Genomic DNA, 26,575 nt, shown 5'->3' on the forward strand with positions numbered 1-26,575 from the left:
TCCCAAGATAAGTAGAAGTGTCAGGACTCACCTTTTGGCGGATACCACAGCTCATACAACTGATCGCTTTGCCCCAATTCCTCCGAATTCTCCCATTCAACACATCTTTAGTGTCTGCTGCTCTAGGCCAGGGAAAATGTTAGCAGATGTAATAATATTTAAGTGGAAGACAGGAAGCCAGCACCAGCATGCTAATTGTTACTATTAATATTGCAAAGCAACATGTGAATCTTTCTTTTGGTTTAAATTTTAATTTAAGCAGGTAATACATGCATGGCATGCCATCTCCTTGTAAAATAATCAAACATTATAGATAAGACTAACGGTTCCTTTGCACCTTTTTTCTCCACACCAGACTATAGGCACTCTCTCCTTCACCTCAACAGGCCCTCCGCACCCATCTGATCGCCTGGTTCCTGGACCTGAGTTTAACTTCCTCTCGTACAGTCACTCTTGCTGAGCATTTTCATTAAGTAAATGAGGCGAGGCTGGGAATAAATGAGGAGGGAATTCTGACACATATTAAAACTGTTGCCCGAAGCATAGTGGCTATCATTTTTTGATGTGTCAAAAGTTGTTTATTGCCATGTGAACAGAATGGTGGAATGACATGATTAATCAACTGCATCCACTAATACAGATTCACCTCAATGTGTGGGATTTTTACCCTCATTTCTTAATAAGGTGGTAAAATCAAACTGTAAACTTTGGGATATAATGGAGATGAAATGAGTCCTTGGTTAGTGACAGGAAATTCTAGTCTCAATGCTAATGAGACAAGTATAGAACTTCTTCACAATGCAGATTTTGGCAGTCAAATGTAAAGCCCATTTTAGGGAGAAAAAAGGAATGAACATTTCTTCATTTAATCCTCTAATTCAGAATTTATGTTTAATAGAAAGATAAATGTCTTGATTTTCATTTTACCTTTCTCCTTATCTCTGAATGTAATATTTGCTGTTACTCTTATACACATTAATTAGAAGAATTAATTAAAAGAACTTATTTCAGCAATTGGAGAACAAGATGTTTTCCCTGTTCCTCCATGACAGTCATTAGCACAAAGTTATATAATTGTTACCAATTATTCTTGTTTCCTCATTGATACAAAGTCATAAATTAGGAAATATCTGAAAATACTTCAAAGCAGCAAAGAATGTGCATTTCTTTTTTAAAAAGTGTAATTCAGAGCTTTCACTCTCCGAATGATTCCTTTCCGTGGTGAATACAACTGACTTATTGATACTTTCTTCTATTTCTTGATATTAGTGTAGAATGAGGTGTTCATACTAACACAGTGCCACGGGCTCACTGCCAGAGAAAATGGACTTTGAATTGTGTTTACAGTGATGGTAGTTTACTGGCCATACTGCTTTGCCTTACAGGGAATTGCTGTTTTTCTGCCAATGCCCAGCTAGGGTACCATCAAGTACTGCAGGATTTGAGTCCCCAGCCAACTGTCTTCCTCTTCATAAAGCCAGTTAACCTAATCAGAACTTAAACTCCAGCCCAAGCCCCTTAGTAATTGCTTCATGCCCTCCCCAACTAAACTGACTTTCTGTGGGAAATAATAGAAGCATACCCTTTTAACAGAGTCTTACAAAAAACACTTACGTAAATTATGGTAAAGAAAATGCAAATGTATTTAGTCTAGTCTACTAAAACTACACTGAGATACCATTTTTCACCTTTCAAATTGGCAGAAATCCCAGCATTTCAGAGCACACTCTCAGTGTTTGGAGGAAAACGTACACTCACATATTGGTAGTGGGAGAATGAATGGGGGATAGCCCTTAAAGCCGGCAATGTGGCAGTAGCTATCAAAATTACAAAAACTTATAATTTTTTTTTTTTGAGAGGACATCTCTCATATTTATTGATCAAATGGTTGTTAACAACAATAAAATTCTGTATAGGGGAATCAATGTTCAATGCACAATCATTAATCCATCCCAAGCCCAATTCTCGTCAGTCTCCAATCTTCGGAAGCATAACGAACAAGTTCTTACATGGTGAACAAATTCTTACATAGTGAATAAGTTCTTACATGGTGAACAGTACAAGGGCAGTCATCACAGAAACTTTCGGTTTTGATCACTCATTATGAACTATAAACAATCAGGTCAAATATGAATATTTGTTTGATTTTTATACTTGATTTATATGTGGATCCCACATTTCTCCCTTTATTATTATTATTATTATTATTATTATTATTTTTAATAAAATGCTGAAGTGGTAGGTAGATGCAAGATAAAGGTAGAAAACATAGTTTAGTGCTGTAAGAGAGCAAATGTAGATGATCAGGTGTGTGCCTGTAGACTATGTGTTAATCCAAGCTAGACAAGGGCAATAAAACATCCACGGATGCAGAAGATTTCTCTCAAAACAGGGGGGGTGAGGTTCTAAGCCTCACGTCTGTTGATCCCCAGTTTCTCACCTGATGGCCCCCCTGCGACTGTGCCTGTCTTGGGTTCTTCCTCCCTTGAGGAATCTTACCCGTCTCTGGCTAACCAGTCATCTTCCGGGGCCATACAGGGAAATGTAAAGTTGGTAAGTGACAGAGAACCCATATTGTTCGAGAAGGTTAGCTTTTTACTTCTTTGCAGATTTATGCCCTGTGGCTTCTATGCCCAGCATTTGAAAGACTTATATCTTTTGACCCCACAATCTTACATCAGCAAATTTTATCCTACAGATAGAGCATCATTCATAGTGTAAACTGCCATGTGGACTAGGTTATTCACTGTGTTATCATGTGAAATGGCAAAATAATGTTAATGAATTTGCATATAAGAGACTTGATGCAGCTTAACGAAAAAGAATAAATGAATTAATATGTAAGGGAAATTTCTGTGTACAAATATGAACACATCTCCAAGATACACTGTTATTTTAGGGAGAAAAAAGCTCAAAAGAATGTGCACATTTTTTTAAATAGGGGCAGGCCAAGAATATATGAGCAAATGTTCATATTTGTTTGTATTTATATTCAAAGAAGCTTTAGAAGAATACGTAAGAAATTCATAAAGATGGCTATGAAGGTGATGGGCTCTATACGCTATTTAATCTCTCTAAATCTCAGCCTTCTCATATGTGGATTAGCAAATTTTGAGAATTAAATGAAATTTTGAAAATACCTTGCATAGTGGTAGGCACGGAGCAGAAGTTCTATAGACATTCCTTTCTCTTCAAATTACTACTGTAATAACCATCTAATCCAGGAGTCAGCAAACTATGGCCTGTGGGCCACATACAGCCCCCTCACTGGTTTTTTAAAATAAAGTTTTATCAGAACATAGCCACATTCATTCTTTCATGTGTTTGGCCTCTATCTGCTATAATAGCAGAGTTGTATAGTTGCAGGATAGCATGTAGGGCCCTGCAAAGCCTAAAACATATACTATCTAGGTCTTCACAGAAAAAAATGTGCCAACTCCTAGTCTGACTAATCATGGCCATCTGCTGTGCAAATTCCCAGCTGCTGAATCTTCCTGAGCCAGATCTCTCTCCCAGACCACATATCTAAATGATGGCTCTTGGCTCACTCACGCTTTCTCTTGTATCTTTGCAAAGGTCTTCCAAAAGCTGCAATAATCAATCATTCTCGCGTGTGGTACGGATGCACCACTGCTACTGCAACTGGAATCAAGGAAGGTGATATAATCTATACGACGCTCCCCTTGTACCACAGTGCTGCACTTATGATTGGCCTACACGGATGTCTGGTAACTGGTAAGCTTTTTCTCTCAATAAGGCATTGTAGTTCAGCTCACTTTCACATGTGTTCATCAGGAAAAATAAGACAAAATTTGGCTACTTTCCTGTGTGCCAGGCACCTTTATTTCAATGTTAACAAGGCTATTTGGTTCACCCACTGCAAGTATCTAAAATAACTTACATTTTCTCCTGCCTGCTTGTCTGGTATATAATGCTATAATTGTTTGCTTTATCAAGGAGGAAACTTTAAGATGTTTTCAGTTTTTATCCAGGTTAGGACCCTTGATTCTTAGGGTCCATAGATAATTCTTCTGTGTCATTTCCATCTTCAGAAATCTGCATTTGATCTTCGTCAGCACCCTAAACTTCTCTTTCAGTTGTCTCCATTCTACTTTACCCTCCCCTGAACTCACAGCTCCTCAGCTCATGTCAAAATACCAGGCTTTCCATCTCTTCTCTTTCCTTCTGAAACCTTACCATTCAAATTAAGTTGCCATCCTCTGTCCTTTCAGTAGGATTTGTGCTACTTGTATACATTAAGGCTCAGTCCAACAGCCACCTCTTCCCGGAAGCTCTCTCTTTAACTAACTGAGCTAAAAAAAAAAAAAAACAACAACAACTTATTTTTTCTCCCATGTGGCATTTCATTTAAAATAATTGTGTATGTACATGTCATAACACATATGCCTATGCATGTTTACATATGACTGCCCAAGCCTCTGTTTCTGTTCCTCATTAGCTTGTTGATCAGCTGTAAAATACGTAACCTGGCATCAGTTAGCAACCTCCAAATGAGCAAGAAGTGCCTGGGCCTGGTCAGGGTGCTCGTGCATAAGGAACAGGTGACTCTGAGGCTCCCAAACGGACAAATCATCACTCACCTATTTGCTGAAGCGCCACAGATACATGCTAAAAAAAAATCGTATTTTAAACAAGTTTCCTCTTCTAAAACATTGGGCTTTTGTATGTAATAACATGAAAAATATTTGTGAGTTTTTTTATTTGACTACATTTCATGCCTATAGTTAGGTTGCGTATGATCAACACATTATTTCTACCCATTGTATTAGCTTTCTATTGCTGCTGTAACAAACTGCAACAAACTTAGTGGCTTAAAATGACACAATTTTATTGTCTTACTGTTTTAAAGGTCAGAGGTCCTCAAATCAGGGTGTCAGCAGGGCTGCCTTTCTTCTGGAAGCTTTAGGAAAGAATCATTCCCTTGCTTTTTCTGGCTCCTAGAGACTGCCTGCATTCCTTGGTTCCTGGCCTCTTCTTCTGTCTTTAAAACACGTCACTTCAACATTTTGCTGCCATCATCCCATTTCTTTCTGCTCTTGACCATCTTGCCCTCCTCTTACAAGAACCCTTGTGATTGAATTGGGCCCACGCACATAATCCAGGATGATCTTCTCATCTCAAGATCTTTAACTTAGTCACACATATACAGTCCTTTTCCCATGTAAAGTGACACATTCACAGGTTCTGAGGATTAGGACATGGGCATCTTTGGGAAGCATTCATACCTCACCTATCAAAGAAGAATCCTCCTGCTTGCTCAAGACCCTGGTTTCCATTGCCTAGAAAATTACGTCTCGCTCCTGCACCTGGTACTTCCAAGCTGTCCGTGATTGCACCCCTCACTGCTTCACCAGGTTCTCCTCTCATGACGCACCCACTCTGTACCACTCCAGTCATAGGCCAGCTGAGTCTCGGCTACCCTCCAACACTTTGTGGACTGTCCTGTCTTGATGTTCCTGCTTTTTCCTCTCTCTGGAATTCCCTCCTCTTTCTCCATATTCACTTCTTAGACCTAATTCAAATCCTAACTCTTCCAAAATATGCCTTACTCAGCCCTCGCTCCCAAGCAGAATTAATCTACATGCACACACATGTACACGTACTCTCCCAAGCTCACATTACCTTAGGGCTTCATTTGAACCTCTTATTTATTGTGCACTGACTTTTATTAGGAAGACTCTTGTACCTGTCTTCCCACTAGATTGGAAGTTTCTGTAGGACCAAACCATGTCCTATTAATATTTTGAATTGAACATTATTGGTACCCAACATTCGTTTGCGAATATTAGTCGGTATTTAAATTTCTACCTTTCGAAAATGACAAATATAATCAAGGAAGTTTTTTTGTACCATTTTGTTATCAACATTTTACATATACTTCTCTGTAGGTGCTACTCTTGTTTTGCGGACCAAATTTTCAGCCAGCCAGTTTTGGGATGACTGCAGAAAATATAACGTCACTGTCATTCAGTATATTGGTGAACTGCTTCGGTATTTATGCAACTCTCCCCAGGTAACACTGCCCATGTTTCATTATCTTTTTGAAATGGATAATATGCCAAATTCAAGTCACTTTGGGTCATGCTAGGCTTCGTCTGATTTATATGTATCAGTTTTCAGTTTAGGCTCCAATTGTCATGATAAAGTACTTGGCACCACCTCTGTCCTGCAGAGGGGATTTAGTAGAGGGCAGTTGCTCTTAATACTGTTATTATTATTCCACACCTTTTCATCTGTTTTCACATCTTACCCTCTACTTAGAAGATCCTCTCTACTTCCCTCTCTGCCTGTCTAAAGCCTACACACTGTCAAAGCCCCATTCAGACAATACCTCGTATATTAAACCGATCTGGGTCACTTCAATGAAAGGCATTACTCCCACCCCGTACATCATTGCATTTGTACCCCCTGTGGCCCTTGTCAGATTGCAGGTGTTTGTCTTCATGCCTCCCATCCTCCCTAGGCTGTAAAGTGTTTGACGGCCGGCCCCACATCGTGTCTCCTTGCCCTGTCATACCAAAGGCATGCAGGAAGTGTTGCTTTATGAGTAAATCCCCCATGTGGCTTTGAAACCACCCAACTCAGTTGGTCACCAAGCTTGGAAGGATGCTCCAAGGACACCCCAGGGGCCTTGGATCTATGCTGTTTGCTGATCGCTGGAGGCTTGACGAGGTTGTTGGGAAGAGCTGCTCCTGCCTGGTCCCTCAGCTCTCATCAGAGATTTGGCTCCGTGTCTGGGCACCAAATCAAGGTTTCTCAGCAGTAGCACGGCTGACATTTTGGGCCCATTCATTCTTGGCCATGTGGACTTCTTTGGCCCAATGTAGGATGTTTAATAGCACCTTTGGCCCTTCCCTAGGATGTGCCAGTAGTACCCTCCCCCTCCCCCAGGTCCTGATCATCAAAATGTCCTCAGACATTGCCAGGTGTCCTCTGGCAGGCAAAATCAGCCCCAGTTGAGAGCCACTCAACTAGATAATGCAGTAAGCACTCGGATTCTGCTTCCATTAATCTTTTCAGTCATCATAAGTAACAGACTTAGAGGATCACCAAGTTGGTAAATCACTCTTTCTAAGCACTTGTTATGGTCAACTTACATAACAGTTGCTAGGTGGTGTATAAAGAAGTCTAAGATGCTCTCACCCCAGTTTTTTCCCTCCTCACTTCCTTCAGTCTCTGCCCACAGGTCACCTCATCTGAGAGGGCTCCTTCTTATAATTATTAAGTATATCACTCTGCCTCTCACCATCCATCTCATGGGTTACTCCGGATGTAGTGCAGGTTTATATGACTATTGTCTGTCTCTCCCAGTTAAATGAAAGCGCCATGTACCAGGGGTTTTGTTCCTGCCAGACTGCCAGCACTGAGATCTATATCTGACACATTCCAGGCATCAACATATTTTGCTGAATGACCCTCTAAATTCTTGCCCCTGAAAGGTGTATAAGTCATTTGAGGGAGGCAGTGTGTTCCCCCAAGATGTTTGGGCTTAGCATACATTATTCTGACTTAGGGGGGGCAGATTCAGCAGCTTAATGAGGGTCCCAATTAGCTAATTATGTATGAGCGGGTTTAGTGCTTTTCCACAGCACTTTCTCTTGATGGCATTACTGAATCTGTTTTCACATTATTATTCCGTCCGGTCCTCAAGATTGCATGCCTGTCTGTTAAAACCCAGAGATCCATATGGAGCCCTTCTGTTTGGCTTTTCCTCTCTGCTGTACAGGCACCCCCTTGTCAGTTAGCAGTCTCCTGGGAGCATGTGTTACTTCTATTGATTCTAACGGGAGCTACCTTTAGACTTGAGGAAAGTAAACATGTTTGTGTCTCGCTCTCTCTGGCTCTCACACTCACACATACACGCCCTTCTACCCCTTTCTACTGTCTCAGAATGTTTTCTGAGATGCTGGAAGACAAAGACAGTTTGTGGGGGTTATATACGTTCAAAATATATCATGATTTGGTGTATAATTCATGGCTGACCTCTAATCTAAAAGTAAATTTGGAAGTCATTTTCCCTTGCTTTCCCTCACCCTGAGTTCCGGTTCCTGTCAAAAATACTTGCAAAAATGATGAAAGTTACATCAGAAAACCTTCTGTTAAAGTCTCTTTTAGTGATATCATCTTATACCGAGAAAACCCTAAAGACAAAAATATCTATTCGAATGAAGAAATGAATTGAGCAAAGTCATGGGATACAAAACCTACAAACATACAAAAATCATACAAAACATACAAAAATCGCTTGCATTTCTATACACTAACACTGAATAATTTGAGTAGACAATTACAGAAGCATTTCCACTTACAACAGTATCAGAAAGAATAAAATACTTAGGAATTAACCAAGGAGGTAAAAGACTTGAGTAATAAAAACTACAAAACATTGCTGAAAGAAGTTAAAGAAGACTGAATAAATGGACATATGCTGACGGGTTGGGAGACTTAATGTTGTTAAAATGCCCCTACTACCCAAAGTGATCTACACATTCACTATCAAATGCAAACCCTATCAAAATCCCAAAGACTTTTTCACAAAAATAGAAAAACCCATCCTGAAAGTCATGTGGAATCTCAAGGGACCCCAGACAGTCAAAGCAATCTTGAAGAAAAAGAACAGACCTGGAGGGTTTACACTTCTGATTTCAAAACTTACTACAAAGGTACTGTAACCAGTGTAGAAAAAAAAAAGACAAAAGCAAACCTGTTAAAATAAGTGAATTCATCAAAGTAGAGCACACAAAGTCAACAGACAACAAAAATAAGCAACCTAATTCAGTTATAGGCAAAGGACTTGAATAAACATTTCTTCCAAGTTATATAAATGGCTAATAATCACAGGAAAAGACGTTCAACATCACTAATCATTAGGGGAATGCAGATCAAAACCACAGTGAGATTATCTTCCACTTATATGGCTACTATAAAAAATAAACTAAATACATAAAAAGCAAAACAAAACAAGTGTTGGTGAGGATGTGGAAAAATAAGAAGACTTGTGTGCTGTTTGTGGGAATGTAAAATGGTTCCACTACTGGGGACAAGAGTATGGAAGTTCGTCAAAAATTTAAAAATTAAGTTACTATAAGATCCAGCAATTCCACTTTTAGGTATATACCCAAAAGAATTGAAAGAGATGTTTGTTGATCCATGTTCATAGTAGCATTATTCACAATAGCTACAATGTGGAAGCAACCCAGTGTCCATGGGTGAATGAATGGATGGATGGATGGATGCATGGATAAGCAGAATGTGGTATATACATGCAATAGAATGTTATTCAGCCTTGAAAAGGAAGGAAATTCTGCAGCGTGCTACAACATGGATGAACTTTCAGGACTTATGCTAAGTGAAATAGCCAATCACAGAAAGACAGATACTGTAGACTCCACTTATATGAGGTATTTAGAGTAGTCAAAATCAGAGACAGCAAAATGGTGGGATGTCCAGGACCGAGGAAGGGTGGGAATAGGGAGGTACTGTTTAATTGGTATAGAGTCTCAGTTCTCCAAGATGAAAGGAGTTATGGAGATGATAATGGTGATAGTTGCTCAACAATGTGAATATGTTTAATACCACCGAACTGTACAATGGGTAAGATGGTAAATTTTGTGTTATGTATATTTTATCACAGTTGAAAACAAAATAGCCATGATAGGAAGCCCAGATTGAATGAATTTAAAGGGAGCTTCAAGAAAGATTGTATCAGAATGACTTCTCAAAGGAAAGTATGAATGAAAAGTATGAATGAAAACTAGAACTAGTGGTTCTGGATCAGTGTAATCAGGAACTTGGGTCACCCTCAGAGCTGCCTAAGCAGGCTGTCCCTGGAGAGGCTGACACCCTCCATCCCCAAGTGGTGGGCTGCAGGGAGGCAGCTCCTGCCTTGGGTTAGCAGGTAAGCCAAATGACACCCATCCACAGATGCCGCACTGCTCACCAGGAGGCTCGAGGGCAGGCTTAGGGAGGGGGAAGCCGCTATGTTTCTCCTTCCTCTTCTTAACCATATTTAATAGCCCCTGTGGTACAGCAGAGGACCAGAGAGAGGAATACTCCCAGCTACCTTTGGGGCAGCTGTTCAGATTTGGCTTAAGGAATATAATGTAGGGCTTAAGAGCAGGGATTCGGGTCAGCAGGCCTGAATCCTATCTCTGCCATTTGAACAGGATAGTGAACCTGTCCAAATCAGATTCCCATCAGCCACAGGAGAAATAATAGTACCTACCTCATAGGGGGCTCTCAGGACAAAACAAAACAAGATAATGTACATCAAGCATGTGACAAAGTACCTGGCACTTAGTGGATAATCAGCAAATTATTATCATTATTTTCAGCGCTCAGAATGTGTAGCTCATAATACACACTCCATACATGTCATTGAGTGAATCGATGAAAATTCTGCTCCTTGTGCACAAAGGAAGAAGTAAGAGAAGACATTCCAGTGAGTCAGTCACTCTCATTTAAGGCTGAGTGAGGGGTTAGGTAGCAAAGCTATTGACTTAAGTGATTTTACAGTATTATTGACAAATACCCTTTATCCATTTTACGTGTCTTCCATTGTTACAGCTGAGCCTTGGTTCCCAGGGTGCCTGTTTATAATGCAAGGTTCTGGTTCATTTCCCGTAGTGTGCAGGAGTCAGCTCCCATTTTGTTCTCAGGCTGCTCACCCTAATTACCTGGTGCCCTGCATTTCTCCGCGGACACCCCGACCTCCCACCCTTCCTCAGTCAGTAAATCCCAGTCATGTAAGTTCCGAGGTGCACTCACGTGTTGCACCTCACCCCTGTTGTGGAATAGAAGGTTTAATCCTTGTTAAAGAAAACTGAGCAGGCGACCCTCATCCTAAAATACGGTTCCCTCGAGGACTGGCTTTGGTGATGAGGGACACTGTGTCCCCTGTGGGAAAGGAAAACTCTAGTCGCACCAGAACTCCCAGCCACTGGCAAGCGACACATCTCAGAAGGTCCTCCCAGTTTGTGTCCACAAACATGTCCAGCTTAGGGCCTTAATCCCTCCTGCTGGTGTAATAAGATACTTCTGTTCATGATGAAAAGTGAGTCCATGCTGTTGTGCCTCTGAGCACAGCCCCCACCACCCCAGGTGACAGCTGCACCTGTGAGGCTGGCCTGCTGCCCAGTCACCCGGGGCACCTGCAGCTTCCTGTGCCCTAAGCCCTGCCCTGTGCCAATGTCCCAGCCATTAACTGTTGAGCAGAGACCTTGAGGGCTTCCTGGTGGAGGTCATGTCTTCTTTTACTGCCACACTTGCCCTACCTGCAAAGCACAGGTCCAGGCCCTGCAGGTGACAGAGGAAACCTGGCCTCTCAGGAATTTACAGTCTAACTGGGGAGATAGAAGCTTACCACCCAGGAGACAAGGAAATGACCTAAGAGGGTGTTTGTGGGCTTCAGATAGAATAAGTAAGGTCGTGGGTTTACACATTGGAGTGCTTTGGAGCTTCACACACAGGTCTGGGGGCAGCTAAGTCCCAGGCCAGGTGGTTACTTTTTAAGTGAAAGTAAGTATTCTTCAAATATTTGTGATGTTTTATTCCCAGAGTGGCAGTAAGGGATGGGAGTGTGGGGGGCAAGGGTGTTTCTGAAAAGCTGACGGTTCTCACTTTGTTTGACCATCTTTGTTTGATCAAACAACAATTTGCTTAAAAGAGTGAATGATCTAAAGAACATTGTCTGTTATTTCCTACTCTGTGAAATCACTCTGAAGTGATTTTCAAAAAGAACTGCTTGAACAGAGAGGCTGGCAGTTCTCTGACAAGGGGAAGACCTTCCCTGGGGCCACTGGAAACCAAAACAAAACAAACCTTGAACTGGTTTCCATGTAGAAGGAACCTCTTAGGTCATAGAGGGTGACCTAAGACCCCCTCTTAGGTGATTTCCTCGTCTCCTGGGTAGTAAACTTCTATCTTCCCAATTAGACTGTAAATTCCTGAGAGGCCAGGTTCCCTCCATCACCTGCAGGGCCTGGACCTGTGCTTTGACTGGGTGAACCTACAGTACGTAATCCACATAATCCAAATGGAGACACTTACAGGTGAAAGGGGTGGAATTAATAAGCACATCAGGACAACAAGCACAGAGCAGGACTGGCCCTCGTAGCCAGACAGGTATCTCCCTGCTTAGACGTACGTGGCAATTATAAAAGGGAATACAGATGCAGTCCTGGACATAAAACATTTCAACTTCATAATTTTTTGACTTTGTGATAGTGTCAAAGCAGTATGTGTTCAGTAGAAACTATCCCGTGAAGTTTAAATGTTGATCTGCTCCCCGGCTAGCGTCATGCTGTGGCAGGAGATTGTCGTGGTGCTGGGCAGCCGCGGGGAGCCCAGCCCCCAGCCAGCCATGCGGCCACAGGGGTGAATAACAGGTACACTTACGACCACTCTGGTTTTCACATTCACTACAGTATTCAATAAATTACATGAGCTGTGCAGCACTTTATAATTAAATAAGCTTTGTGATGGATGATTTTGCCCAACGGTAGGCTACTGTGAATGTTCTGAGCATGTTTAAGGTAGGCCAGACTTAGCTATGCTATTGGCAGGTTAGATGGATTAAATGTTTTCAATTTATGATGTGTTTATCAGAGCTTAACCCCACTGTAAGTCGAGAAAGATTTGTACAATCAGTGATCTATGGACCTTGGGAGCTGATTACTTCCCACCCAGTCAGAATACCTAGGTTCGTTTAGGCTCAAAAGGCTCCTCAGGTATGCCCGTGAGCACCCTGCTTAAGAACCACCGGCTAGAGGCCAGCAGTCCTTCTCTACGTTTCCTCCTCAGAAAGACTGTGCAAGGGGCCCAGCTTTTACCAGTGGCCAGTATCTGTCCACCTCTCTGGTTAGGCCTCCCGGAGGAGCATCATCACCTGAGTTTTGACTCAAGACCTAATCAGAAATGAAATGCCTATCTGCTGCTCCACTGGCCCCTGGGCTCCTACGTGGAAGCCAGTTCCAGGTTTGTTTTGGTTTGCTTTCCAGCGGCCACAGCAAAGGTCCTCCCCTTGTCAGAGACCTGCCAGCCTCTCTCTTCAAGCAGTTCTTTTTGAACATCACTTCACAGTGATTCACAGAGTAGGAATGCTCTTTAGATCATTCACCCTTTTAAGCAAATTGTAGTTTGTTCAAACAAACTAACACAGATATGAGAGGAGAGGCCCAGGTACCAGGCTCTTAACCCCATTCCATTCTGTTTCCTATTAAAGGTCATGGAATTTCAGAATTTATAAAGTAACATTATACTTATTTATTTGCCCTTTTCTCCCACCAGGCTGTGATCTCCTAGAGGGCATAATGAGCCTTATTAATAACAAATATCATTAAAATCATCATAGGTTTGGACGTATTTGTAGAGGCCTCATAAAGGAGGGAAAGCGACCTGGATGTGACTGCATCTCTCGTGCTGACACAGGACTCCTTTCCCTCTTGCACTGAAGCTTCTCCTTTGTGATTTTTATGTGTAACAAAGCATTTTCCTCCCAGGCCACCTGAGGCAACTGGGAGCCGGCTTCTTCCCTCTCTGCCCCTTCCCACCCCACTGGGACAGTTTCATTGTCTTGGTTCAGCCACTGCCCTTGTGAGCTCTGGGCCTATTTGCTAAATGAGGACATGATAAGAGTCTTCTCTCCCGTCCCCCAGGCCCCACCAGTATTGCTCTGTAATGACTGTAGAAAATGATTGTCTCTCTCTCCTTGCACTGGGTTCCCAGTTCTCTTGTTGGTAACTGAAGATGATTGCTTCAGATTGGGTCTGATCTTTCCCCTGTGGCCCTTCCTTTCTGGCTATTCCCTGATACTCACCTGCCCCACCAAGAAAATAATCAACACATTATTTTAGCTTCAGATTGGATGTGGATTAAATGTTGGCATCTCTTGGTTCTGCCGAGTTATCGCACTTTGCCTCTTAAAAATCAAAATGGGAAGCCAAGTCCTTTGGTTATTCACTCAGAGTCCTGGCTGTCAGCCCATACTACATGTGTTGGTGGGGACGAGGGGTCATGTGTGTGGGTGACAGAGAAGGGGTGCACTAGGGAGAATGTGTAACCAACATAAACACACAAACATAAAGGCAGTTATTAATACATAAGTACAGGCTCCAGTGATGGTTCTGTTTGATCCCCTCCTCCTCCTACCACAGAAACCAAACGATCGTGATCATAAAGTGAGACTGGCATTGGGAAATGGCTTGCGAGGAGATGTGTGGAGAGAATTCATCAAGAGATTTGGGGACATTCACATTTATGAGGGCTATGGTTCCACTGAAGGCAATATTGGCTTTATGAATTATACGAGAAAAATCGGGGCTATTGGAAGAGTAAACTACCTACAGAAAGTAAGTACCTTGAAAAAGGAGAGCCCATGTACCCAGTGTTCAGAATACAGAGGTTTCCCAAAAGCTGTGTCATGATGATGTTATTCTCATCAGAATTTCATACAGCATCACAGCCAGAGCCCATCCACCAAGAGGTTTTGCTCATTCTCTGTGATAGCTTGGGATGACAGAGTCCTCTAATTTAAAAATCTTAATTTCTATTAATAACAATCCATTATACCTTGGCCCTCGGCAAAGTGAAGTCCTATGGGAAGTCTTCCTGAGCCCATTTATACTCCTATATGACAAAACGCCTGAAGGCTTCCAGCTCTCTAAGTTTCCCCTGTGCTGTGAGGCGTGGTGCTTGCCCCTGGCTGTGCTGGGCCTCAGATCACCCAGGGAGGTGTCACAGGTACAGGTGCAGGGTCCCACCCCCTGAGCTTCATGCTGAGGCAGGGCCCAGGCTTCAGTGTTTCTCAAAAGCTTGTGCAGCCAAGGTGAAGAACCACTATGAAGACCTTCAAGAGATCTGGGATGCATCCAGATTCTAGAATCTTGTGAACATTTGTGTTCACCTGATACCTCTTCCAGAAAGACAGTTCTTATTTTTAAACCAGCTCACACAGCAGTCTCTTTTCCCTCTCAGTCATTTTATCACCTAGGAACTCTGGGCAACATCTCTGCCTTTTCTGTGTTCAGGCAGTCAGCCTTCCAGATGACCACCTGGCCTGCAAATTCCAGTAATATCCAGCAAGTGCTGAGCTTCCACTGGCTTCAGCAGGCACCACTGTCATTGTGCCTCTGGCAGCCCATCCTGCCTGGCCAGGAAACAGTCACACCAGAGATCCCAGGCAGTCCATGTCCCCAGGGAGTGACTGGCAGCAGACAGAGGACAGTAGTCCATGCGCATAAGAGGTCTGGCTCCAGAGAGGATGTGCCAGGACCTTCACATCCTAACCGAATGCCCTGAGGCAAGTCACTGATGTTCCTTCGGCCTCAGCTCCATCATTTATGAAACAGAGATAGGAAAAAGAAATAGGCCAATACTTGGCCCAAACTCAGTATTAATGAGAGAAAACGGTTATTGAATGATTAAACTAAATAATTCATGAGAAAATCCTTAGAGGATACAGCCCAATACCTGTCAGATAATAGCCTTGAGTAATTGTTAGCTATAGCAGTTACTGCCGTTCCATTCCTTATATTCTGGCCTGATCTCCAGGCCTTCTCAAGTCCAAGGAATCTCTGGCAATGACAGCCAAATCTATACAGACTTCACAGCTCCCTCCACGCCTGGGCCGTCCAATATGGTAGCCATGAGCTACACATGGCTACTGAAATTTAAATTATATGAATAAAATTTTTTAATTGGTTCTTCATTTGCACTAGCAACATTTCAAGTGCTGAGTAGCCACTTGTTTAGCGACTGCCCTATTGAGCAGTACAGAGAGCATTTCTACCATTGGAGAGAACTCTGGGCAGCACTGCTCCAGACTGAAGATCAGTTTCCTCCTGCCCACTGGAACCGCTGCTGAGGCGGTCAGCCTTGTCTAGTTGGCTTCCGTCTAACCAGTACCACCCCGAACCTTGAAGACCCAGGCTAGGTGCAGTTCAGAGCCCCAGGGAAGGAAGCTGGGTGCAAGCAAGAGGAAACTTTGGAAGGTATTGACAATGTTTTCTATCTGGGTCAGGACGGTAGTTCCAGTGGTGTGTATATATGTAAAAATTCACCAAGCTATATGGTTTAGGTATATATACTTTGTATATTCTATGTACACTATACCACAATAAAAAAGTGAAAAAATTTGTACTCAAAATGATATGTTTTAATTGTGTCAGAAAGTCATAACATATGAGCTTATTAAATATGACGTGGAGAAGGATGAACCTGTCCGTGATGGAAATGGATATTGCATCAAAGTTCCCAAAGGTACAGTGGATTTTTGTTCAATTAACATGTGCCTTTTCTTACCTTGACCAACTAACTGTTAAGAACTAACAGCATTGCTGAAATGAATACCTGGTAAAATTTATCAGAGTGGGAGAAAACAGGTTTATTTAAGTATCCTCAGAAATAATTACCGAAGTTCCAAAAGATGCTAATTTACCACCACATGTAAGAAGATTACAGTTTGAAACCTGGCTTAACAACTTCTTGATTATGAGGCGGATTTGCGGAAAGGGATATGTGATTATGGTTCCAAAGCTATCGTTAGTTTTAGAGGGTCTTTACCTTTAAGCTTAAACTACTGTGCATTTGTCTATGCATGTAAATCATTATTCAGTAAAGAATTAGCATTAAAAAAATTACAAATGTGTGGCCATATAAAATAAGGTCCTCTGTGTTTTGTGTAATATGTGGTATACGATGTATATGGATATGCACGTACATGTGTGTGGAAAATGCCACTTCTTGCAGCCACCTTGTCATGTGGGTTGTATGACATCAGTTTTAAGAGAAGGTTAGTAATAAAATTTGCCTACTGCTAGCACATAAAATAACAATTTGCTTTCTTATGTCTTAGGCGAAGTTGGACTCCTGGTTTGCAAAATAACACGACTCACACCATTTAGTGGCTATAGTGGAGGAAAGACTCAGACAGAGAAGAAAAAGCTGAGAGACGTCTTTAAGAAAGGAGACCTCTATTTCAACAGTGGAGATCTCTTAATGATTGACCATGAAAATTTCATCCACTTCCATGACAGAGTTGGAGATACATTCCGGTTGGTTTCTCTGAATTAGAGAGCCAAACAAACACGTGCACAAGTTGGCTTACTTCTAAATTGGAATCGCGTTCCACTTCGGTCATGGTGCTCCATTTCCTTCTATCTCTTTGGTGTGCCAATTCAACCTCCTATGTCCCCAGAAAATAAGGAGCAAAATGCATGAGGTGTCACTCTGTAACGCAGTTAACTTCGCTGAGCAACACCAGATGAGAATAAGGCAGAAAATCTGTGTCTGATTTTTGGAGCCTAAAAAGCTCAGTCCATCCAAATCCTCTCATTTATCCTCAGTTATTACTGGTCACTCATAGGACAGTCTGAGATTTTCACATTCTTTCCAATCATGGGGCTTTTCATCAGATAAAACCAAATGCAAATTAACACGGAGCTGATCTAGTTGAAGAGGAGAGGAGGGGTTCAGAGGCCCGTCCAGTCCCCTCCCTCCCACTCTCCAGCCCCATCCAGGGTTTCTCACAGAACCCTCAGGTCAGCACGATGAAGTGAGAAAGTCATTGTAATAGACCCTGAAATTAAGTCCCTACAACAGCACAGCCCTCCAGCTTCATGACACTTGGTTTAAATGCTTCCCTCCTGTGTAGACGCCCACCAAGACCAAGCCCTGTGTCTGCTTGTTCAGCCCCTGCAGCACCTAGCACAGTGCCTGACACCCACAATTACTTTTTGCATGAATGAAAGAGGAAGGGATGGAAGTTGTCTGGCAATAGTAGAAAGCATGGATTTGAATAAGGGAAACCAAGCCCCAAGCTTTCCTCTACCCCTGACCAGCTGTGTTGTCGTGGGACCTTGCTTGACCTTGATTCCTTCACCCATGAAATGAGGATCTTGATGACCCTCGGGGTCCCTTCCATCTCTAATATTCCATGACTCAGGATTCATATCATTATTATGTGGACTTCATGTTACTATAGAGTCTCAACTATAATCAAAATAGAAATACGGAGGTCCCTTTTCACTGAGCCATGTTGGTCTCCCATGACCTTGTTTATTTTTTAAAGAATACCCAGTTTTTTTATTTTAAAAAGAATTTTGAGACTTTCTCTTACCTCTTCCTCTCCAACTCTATGACAATGACACAAGGGGAAGTGTAGCCACATTTCAAGTCACACAGCATGAGGAGTGTGGAATACATCTCATATTGGACTTTATGCTGAGTTAATATAAGGGGCCATGTCCTGGTTGTCAGCCATCATATAAAAAAATACTATTAGGAGAACTAAAGAATTTTTTAATGTAAGATATTTTAACTCTTTTTTAAGTGGAAAAGTAGCTCCTGGATAGAAAGTATGTTATTTCTTATGAAAAGCTTCCTCAATGCCATGAGAACCTCAAGTAGACATATAAAATTCTATTAAATAGAAATTCACTGATGGAATTAAATAGCAACCAAACTTAGTGAATGAGAAAGTGAGAGACCTTAACACAGCGTAAAGTCACAGGTGTTTAATTTTTATTCCCATTGCGTGTCTTAGGCCAAGCCTGTCTTTTCACATTAGAACAGCATCAGTCTGTGTATCATGTTTCACATGGTAAGATTGAAATTCCACATCTTATTATTTAGGTCTATGCCTTTGTCTTTTGTTCCATAAACGGGGTGCCTCCCCCACAACTAAGTTGGGGAGGCTGAGGCCCAGGGTGAAGAAGATGAGTGCAGCCACCCCACACAGCCTGGGCCAGTGACCACCAGTGACCTTTGCGAACTTTGTCGTTTCTTCCAGGTGGAAAGGGGAAAACGTGGCCACCACTGAAGTTGCTGATGTTGTGGGACTGGTTGATTTTGTCCAAGAAGTGAATGTTTACGGCGTGCCCGTGCCAGGTAGGCACAGGAGGTTATAAATCTATGCCTAAACTCAGACAGCAACTGGTCATAATTTTAACCCCACGGCAGAGTTTGTCATCACTTTCTCCTGCCAACTGAAAAATCACTGTCAGACACCTAGGAGAAAGAGTATGGCTTATGTTCCATTATAAGTCAGCCAAGTCAATACGTCTGAACATGGCCCTGATCTGTAGTTCAGCTCCCCAGCTGTTCTTGGGCTCCTGGGCAAGCCAGATCTCTCCTAGATGCAGGGTCCCGTGCTGTATTGGGCACACCTCCTGAAAATACGTGTCACACTTGATAGCTGGGAAATGGTATCTTGGCCTCACAAATATGACCAAGTGCAGTTGCAAGAAGAAAAACCAGGGAAGGAGCTGACTTTGTCTAGACTCCTATTTTAAAGCAGGTCCTTTACCCGAGGCCAGCATACTGAATTTCAGAATCGTCATATAGAGTAGCGTCACCAAGCTGTCGTCTGCAAGGCTGCTGCCAAATGGGGAGTGCCAGCATTTGACTTCAGGTCTGGCTCTTACACCTCTGGCTGTTTGACTTCAGGCAAATCACTGAAACTAGTGTTATTGCCAGTCCTGCAGTTAAGATTGTCAAGATAATTAATTCATTTCAGTTACAGAAATACTAAGCATATGTTTTGTGTGCACCAGATATATATGAGAACAGTCAAGAGAAAAAATCATTTTAATTATAGATGCCAGGATTATAACCTCCACATCACTTTTCAAATATAAGGTGCTAGGGACACTGCTATTCCCCCCAGAACTCATTATTTGGGATTCTCACCCTGAATCAACATGAAATACTCAAGTCCCTTTTCCCTGAGCTATGATGGTTTCACATGACCTTGTTTTCATTTTTTTTAAATATCCAATTTTTTAGTTTTTTAAAGAATATTGGAGACTTTGTCTTGCCTGTTCCTCTCGAACCCTATGACAATGGTACAAAGGAAGTGTAGCCACCTCTCAGGTCGCAGAGGGTGAGGAGTGCAGAATACTTCTTGTGTTTGGGCTTTAGGCTGAATTAATACAAGGGTCCATGTCATGTTTGTCAGCCATCATGCCCTGCAGAGCTTCTCAGGCCCCACCTGGCATGTACTTCTCAATGCTGAATTTTAAAAGGGTAACAACAGAAAAGAATATGTATGAGAAGGTGAGAGAACCTGGGGAATGGAATGGAAAGGCCTAATCCAGGGCTTTTCAAAGTGGGGTCTCTGGTCCAGCTTCAGCAGCATCATGGGGAGCTTGTTTAACATGCCAACTCCAGACCTGCTGAGTCAGAATCTCAGGCCATCCTCAGACCTGCTGAGTCAGAATCTCAGGCCATCCCGCGACTTGCTGAGTCAGAATCTCAGGCCATCCCCAGACCTGCTGAGTCAGAGTCTCAGGCCATCCCCAGACCCGCTCAGTCAGAATCTGTGGGGTAGACCCAGGGAGCTGTGTTATAACAAGCCCTCCAATGATTCTTAAAAACACCAAAGTCTTATTTGGGGGTAAAATACCTAAAAGTAGATACTGGTGGTAGTTGTACCATAGTGTGAATGTACTAAATGCCACTGAGTTGTTCACTGTAAAATGGTTAAAATGACGAGTTTAATGTGTGTCTTAACACGATTTTTTAAAAAATACTAAGGTCTGGGAAGCACTGAAACCTAGTGATTCTGAAAATCTGGCCAATCATCAGAATCATCTGGAAAACTTTTTAAACTCTGGATCTAAAGGATCAGAACTTCTGGGGTTTGGGCCTCAGACTCTTCATGTCTTTTTAAATTCCCAAATAAGTCTAATGACAAGTAAGTTTTGGGAGGCACGGATAGAGAACAGAGAGGAGGCTAACAGTTTGCAAATGATTAGGACACAGGTGGGGCAAGAAGGCGATACGCTTGTGTTGCTCCAGTGAGCAGGACAAAATCCGACGGGTGGAAATGGCCAGGCAGTGAAATGACCAGGCCTGGTGCTCTCCTGTAACCAAAGGGGTGAACAATAGAATGGGCTGCCTCTTAAGATAGGGAATGTCCCACTGAGGCCCGTAAAGAAGCTGGATGCCCACCTGGGATCCTGTATGAATTCGTGCAGCAATGAAAGGTTAGAGGTGAACTCTAAAGTTTCTCCCAGCTTTTGGATTCTGTGATTCTCAAAGCTACACTTGCTGCCATCTGGCCTCCCATGCACAGAGACCAGCCCCATTCCAGCCTAGAAATGTGGAAAGTCTATCTAAAGTAAAGCATCAAGCCGCCAGGGTGATTTTTAGGAACGGAGGGCTGAGCAAGACCTTCCCAGATCTCAGCTTTGGATCAGGAAGGAACTTACAGGTTTGGGCCTACAGCGGAGTTCAGTTTTTCTAGGTGTCACATCAGAACCGTCCCGCTACTACCTAGAACTTTCTATGCTCAGTAGAACTTCCTGCAATGATGAAAATGTCCCATATTTGCACTGACCAGAATGTGTAGCCAATAGCCACCACATGGCTATTAACCATTGAAATGTGGCTAATGCACCTGAAGAATTGAAATACTCATTTTATTTGATTATAATTAATTTCAGTAGACACGTGTGACCAGTAGCTACCATATTGGACAGTGCAGCTTTAGGGAACCCCTTGGCCAGAACCTCTGTAGACTGGATCCTTCTTCCTGGAGCTGAAATAGCCCTAAACTAACCTCTGGGAGTCAGGGCAGAGGCCTGAGACCCAACAGGACCCACTAGCCTTTTGGTTGCTTCTGCCAGAGCCAGAAACAAGGAGCCAGTTGACACTAAGGTTTTCTGTTGCATCAGCCCTCTGATGTAATTCTAAAAGGAGCTTATTGATGACATTTCAGATTCCTGAGACAGGTACCTGCTAGAGAGCTACCAGGGACCCCTAAGAAAATGGGTCCAGTGCCCTGCCTCGCTCCTTCAGATAAGGGGCAAATCATATCAGGATGCATTTCCTTTCTTTTAATTTTTCCTCTTGTTTTCTGCCTTCTTTAGAGTGAGGGATAAACACACAGTCACCATGGGAGAGATTTTGAAAGCTGGGACCCAGGTGACCATGGGCTGCTCCTTCTCCCTCTGTGGTTACAGCTTAGTAGTTTAGGGAAGTGGATATAGACTCCCGCTGGGTCTGCTGGATCAGGTAGAAGACGTATTAATACCTAATTACCTTTTCCTCACAAGAAAACTGGTAATTTTTCTCTTCACTGAAAGGCACTGCCTGATGGGGAAGAAAGAGCTGTTGGGATCTGTTTTCCCTGAGGAGAGCATGTGCCCTCGGGATTAAGGGCATCAGTGGGAAGGCAACAGAGCAGCTCACCTTTGCACCTTGCCTTCACCCTCCTGTCCCACGGCTTCTCTGTAATACAGAGGCCAAGCTATTAGGAACCTTGATTAAATAAGTAAGTCCCAAAGGTGGTTTTTGTGCCTAGAAGCACAACACACCTGATATTGCAATGCAAAGAGCGACCAGAACTCAGGCACTCAGGACAGCGGAGCAAGGACTTTTCACTGACGTCAAAAATAAACAAATATAACAAAGACAAGAAAGTTCTGGTAGCCACCAGTTTTGTCCTGTTTCCCCCCTCAGATGTTTTCAACCAGGCTGTTTTCATTCGATTCCTGATCCTGCCTGGTATTTGCTGCATGAACTTGAACTAGTCCTCTTAATGCCTTTAAGCTTCAGTTTCTTCATCTCTAATGTGGAGTTAACATTTATACCTCTTCATAAGGTTGTTGGGAAGCTTAAATGAGAAGGTCCATAAAGCGTGCTAATATAGGGCCTGGCATGTCACAGATTCAATTGATGTATACTTATTATTATTATCATTATCATTATTTTTATTATTATTGCATTCACTTTAGGATAGCTTCAACATATATTTGAAATGAAACCTCCAACTATCCAAAAGAAACCCATACCGTACTGCTGTCCCAGTCCACACTTCTTTGAACTAGCAGAACATCATAAAATAAATAGCTACAGCATGTCTCATTTTATCTCATTTATTTCTAGGTCACGAGGGTCGAATCGGCATGGCTTCCATCAAGATGAAGGATGACCATGAATTTGATGGAAAGAAACTCTTTAAGCATGTTGCTGATTATCTGCCCAGTTACGCAAGGCCCCGATTTCTAAGACTACAGGTGCAACCTCTTGCTATCGAGTTCAGTTATCCTCTCTCAGAGACCCTTGTCATTACGGAACAATTCCCCTTACACCATGGCAACCACAATGGCCATTTTCACTACTTTTTCCAGGGAGCTCAATAAAGCAGCAGAGATATCAGAAATTATAGCTAGCAGAAACCAAAATCTAATCTCTTTCTTCCTGAACTGGCCAGTTCATTCAGCAACAGAATTAGCCAAGAACTCACAAAATCTGTGTTTGAAGAGGTATGACAGACACTTAAAATAGAAATGCTTTCACCTTTCTACTTCTTGTTTCTGGTTTTAAATAATGGAAAAATCCACTGAAGTCTTACACGTTTGTATAGTGTGAAATTTAACTAGGCATCATTAGCCAGCTGAAACTACCAAAGGTTTAACTTTTGCCACTAGAGAGATGCTTTTCTTATTTCTCAAACATTAACCCATTGGTTAGCTTTACACTCTCACTTTTGGACTTTGAGATCTATGATTCTATAGCTGAAAACTTGAGAAAAGAAGCGTCAGATTACCAGTATTCCTGAGGTAGAGTTATTTCTGTTGATGTTCATAGCACACACTTCTTTTAACAGTGAGATTGTTGAGGGATGTGAAAATTCAGATACCCTCAGATCATCACCTGTTAACTGAAGAAAAAGCAAATCTTCAGTCTAATGGACAAACACACTGAGAAAACAGAGCTGTCAGTATATAGATGATCCTATCCCCATCGCACCCTTAATCAGGGTATTCCAGTAATTCCTGAAGCTCACCAAGCAACAGACTCCTCTGCTCTGTATTTCACTGTCAGCTGCCCCTCACTGCCCACAGGTGATCCTAAAACCTTAAGGGAATGAAAAAAAACCCTGCAGAAGGCCCCTAGGAGTGCCTCTGAAAACAAGCTGTGTGGATACTGTACAAAACTTAGCTTCAGAGCTCTGTGAACCAGAGATGCCAGTGGGCTCCCTGCCTCCCTGCCCCGCCTCTTGCCCTGCAATGTAATCTGTTTGCAAAACACTACAGCAATGTGCCTTGTTTGATGTTTTTTCAGGACACAATTGATATCACTGGAACTTTTAAATACCGCAAAGTGACCCTCGTGGAGGAGGGCTTTAACCCTGAAGTCATCAAAGACTCCTTGTATTTCTTGGATGACAAAGCAGCAATGTATGTGCCTATGACTGAGGATATTTACAATGCCATAAGTAATAAAAGTCTGAAACTCTGAATATGCCCATGAGAGCACATATTTCCAGACAAAAACTTAATGGACCTAGTAAAGTCTTTTGATATAATCCAACTCTAATGTGGTTGAAGATGGTGAGATGCAGTTTTTCTTCATGCTTCCCAAAAGGGGAGACTTTTCTAAATTACACCTGAGCCTTTGCAAGTGAAAAGATTTAGAGATAATTATTTTTCAATTTGCACTTACTGTTTGTATTTTCAAACTAAGCTTGTTAGAGGGAGGGCATTATTTTTTGTAAATATATAGTAAAATAGGTAAATGCCAACATATGAAATGGTACAACTCATCATTTGAAAGTACAAATGGATATTTTTTTAAAACATATGCAGATATACATGTGAATCATTCAACAGTTCTCTGATTACAAATGTATTATTTGGAAATATATAATCAATGCACAGATCTGATGCTACAGACCAAAATAACTTGGGACTAAAACTAGGAAATGTCACATCTGACATGGAGGTTAATGAGAATCAGTATAAAAATGGACAAGGTTAACCAAGTGCAGTGACCCAGCCTAAGCGATGATTTATTAATGTGTTGCTCATTCATACATCCACTCTGCCAAGCATGTAGCAGGTGCCTGCTATGGACCAAGAGATGAACTCAGCACTAGTGTGATGGAGTTTTCCAAGCCTGTGTCTAGGAAGTCAGATCAGAACTTCAAGGAAAGCCAACTGGAAAGAGCTCTAGAAGGGAGGCCAGAGTCCTCTCCATGTGGTTTCACTTTTCAACAATAATATTTTGTCATTATTGGTGGGGCTGCAGGAACTCTGTAAAGAATCAGCAAAGAAGGAAGAAGGTGCCACTTAGCATCACCCTAGCACTGTTCAAGGGGAGATGGGCTGCCTGGCCAGCATATGTCTTCCAGTTGACATGGGTGCTGTCTCCCCAGAGTGCATAAAGTACCATGTTGTGGGATGTATGTATATACAGTATGTTCCATTGTGGACGTCAATTTTCCTTGACACAGATGTCATGCTTCTGTGAAGCTGTGAGCTCCATGAGGGCAGAGATTCTGTCCTGGCTTATAATTATAACCCCAGTGCCTGGCACATAGGAGGCAATAATTATTTGTTGCTTTTTCATCAAGCAACCCTGATAACCATCTGGTTCCCCATGCAATCTTTTTTATGGGTGGTAGAGGATTGGAAAGGATGAGCTAAACAGATGATCTGAGTCTTCTAGTTCACACAGAGCAGTGATTCTCAGGCTTGAACACTGGAATCACCTGGAAGTCATGTTAAAACACAGGCTGCTGGGACCTATTCCCCACAATTGGAACTGGAGCTGAGATTTATGTTTCCAACAAACTCCCAGGTGATGCTGTTGGTCGGGGGCCTCATTTTGGAAACCACTGACAGAGAGAAAAATCATCCTGAGTTACATCATGTGTTCTCATTTAGTGTAATTCAGTGCCTCAGAGCTGTATCATCGCTAATTCTTAAGGCTCAGATCTTAGATCTGGAGTGACCAAGTGCAGACCCCAGGAGAGTCCCAGCATCAAGCAGCCCTTTGTCTCATCATTAGCCTGCAATTGTTCTTGAACATTCTATTTACTACATACACACATATCCTTTGCTGTATAGCAAAAGTAAAAACAGTCCTAGACAGTGTCTAGTCCAACCTCTTTATTTGATAAAAAACATAGCCTAGGGGGTTAAGTCACAAAGTCACGCAGCTCACTGCATCACTACCTCCCACCTAGCACATACGAGAAGAGAGAACATATTCATGGAGTAGTGGTTCTCAGACTGTGGTCCCAGAGGCGCAGGATCAGCATTACCTGGGAGCTTGTCAGACATGCAAATTATTGGGCCCCACCCCAGTCCAACTGAATCAGACCCTCTGGGGCTGGGCCTGCAGTCCATGTTTTAATAAGCCCTCCTGGTGATTCTGGTGCCGGCTCAGTTTGAGAACCACCAGCTGAGAGCAGTGTTTCTTAACCCTAAATGTGCGGAAGAAGCACCTGGAGTGCCAGTGCTTGTGGTCCACATACCGCCCTTTGAGAAGCAAGCGACCCTAGAGCAGTGGTTCCACACACTGATGCACATTAGACTTATTTGGGAGCTGTCAGAATCCCAAAGCCCAGATACACCTCATACCAATTAGATCAGGATTTCTGGGAGTAGGCCAGGCATCAGTATTTTTTAAGACTCCCAGGTGATTCCCGTATGCAGATAAGTTTGGGGACCACTCATAGACAAAAAGGGTCAACATGAAACTTGAAGCTCTTGACAAAGATTCTCTCCTTGACCAAACTCTAGCCAGGCTCCTCCCAGCCCTC

The 26,575-nt window shown here is 42.5% G+C and overlaps 1 protein-coding gene across 1 annotated transcript in view; it reads left to right on the top strand.

The window, feature by feature from the left end:
* LOC140843153 (long-chain fatty acid transport protein 2-like) overlaps positions 1 to 24,268 on the top strand; it is a 40,372-nt gene extending 16,104 nt beyond the window's left edge. The window contains exons 3-10 of the mRNA XM_073211840.1: positions 3,577 to 3,735; positions 5,910 to 6,034; positions 14,175 to 14,369; positions 16,188 to 16,278; positions 16,874 to 17,072; positions 18,809 to 18,906; positions 22,909 to 23,039; positions 24,091 to 24,268. Coding sequence (XP_073067941.1) covers positions 3,577 to 3,735; positions 5,910 to 6,034; positions 14,175 to 14,369; positions 16,188 to 16,278; positions 16,874 to 17,072; positions 18,809 to 18,906; positions 22,909 to 23,039; positions 24,091 to 24,267 — 1,175 coding nt within the window. The 3' untranslated portion in view covers position 24,268. The remainder of the gene's footprint in view (positions 1 to 3,576; positions 3,736 to 5,909; positions 6,035 to 14,174; positions 14,370 to 16,187; positions 16,279 to 16,873; positions 17,073 to 18,808; positions 18,907 to 22,908; positions 23,040 to 24,090) is intronic.
* Positions 24,269 to 26,575: the final 2,307 nt, after the last annotated feature.

Source organism: Manis javanica, chromosome 8 (genome assembly GCF_040802235.1).
Source record: "Manis javanica isolate MJ-LG chromosome 8, MJ_LKY, whole genome shotgun sequence".
Lineage (NCBI taxonomy): Eukaryota > Metazoa > Chordata > Mammalia > Pholidota > Manidae > Manis > Manis javanica.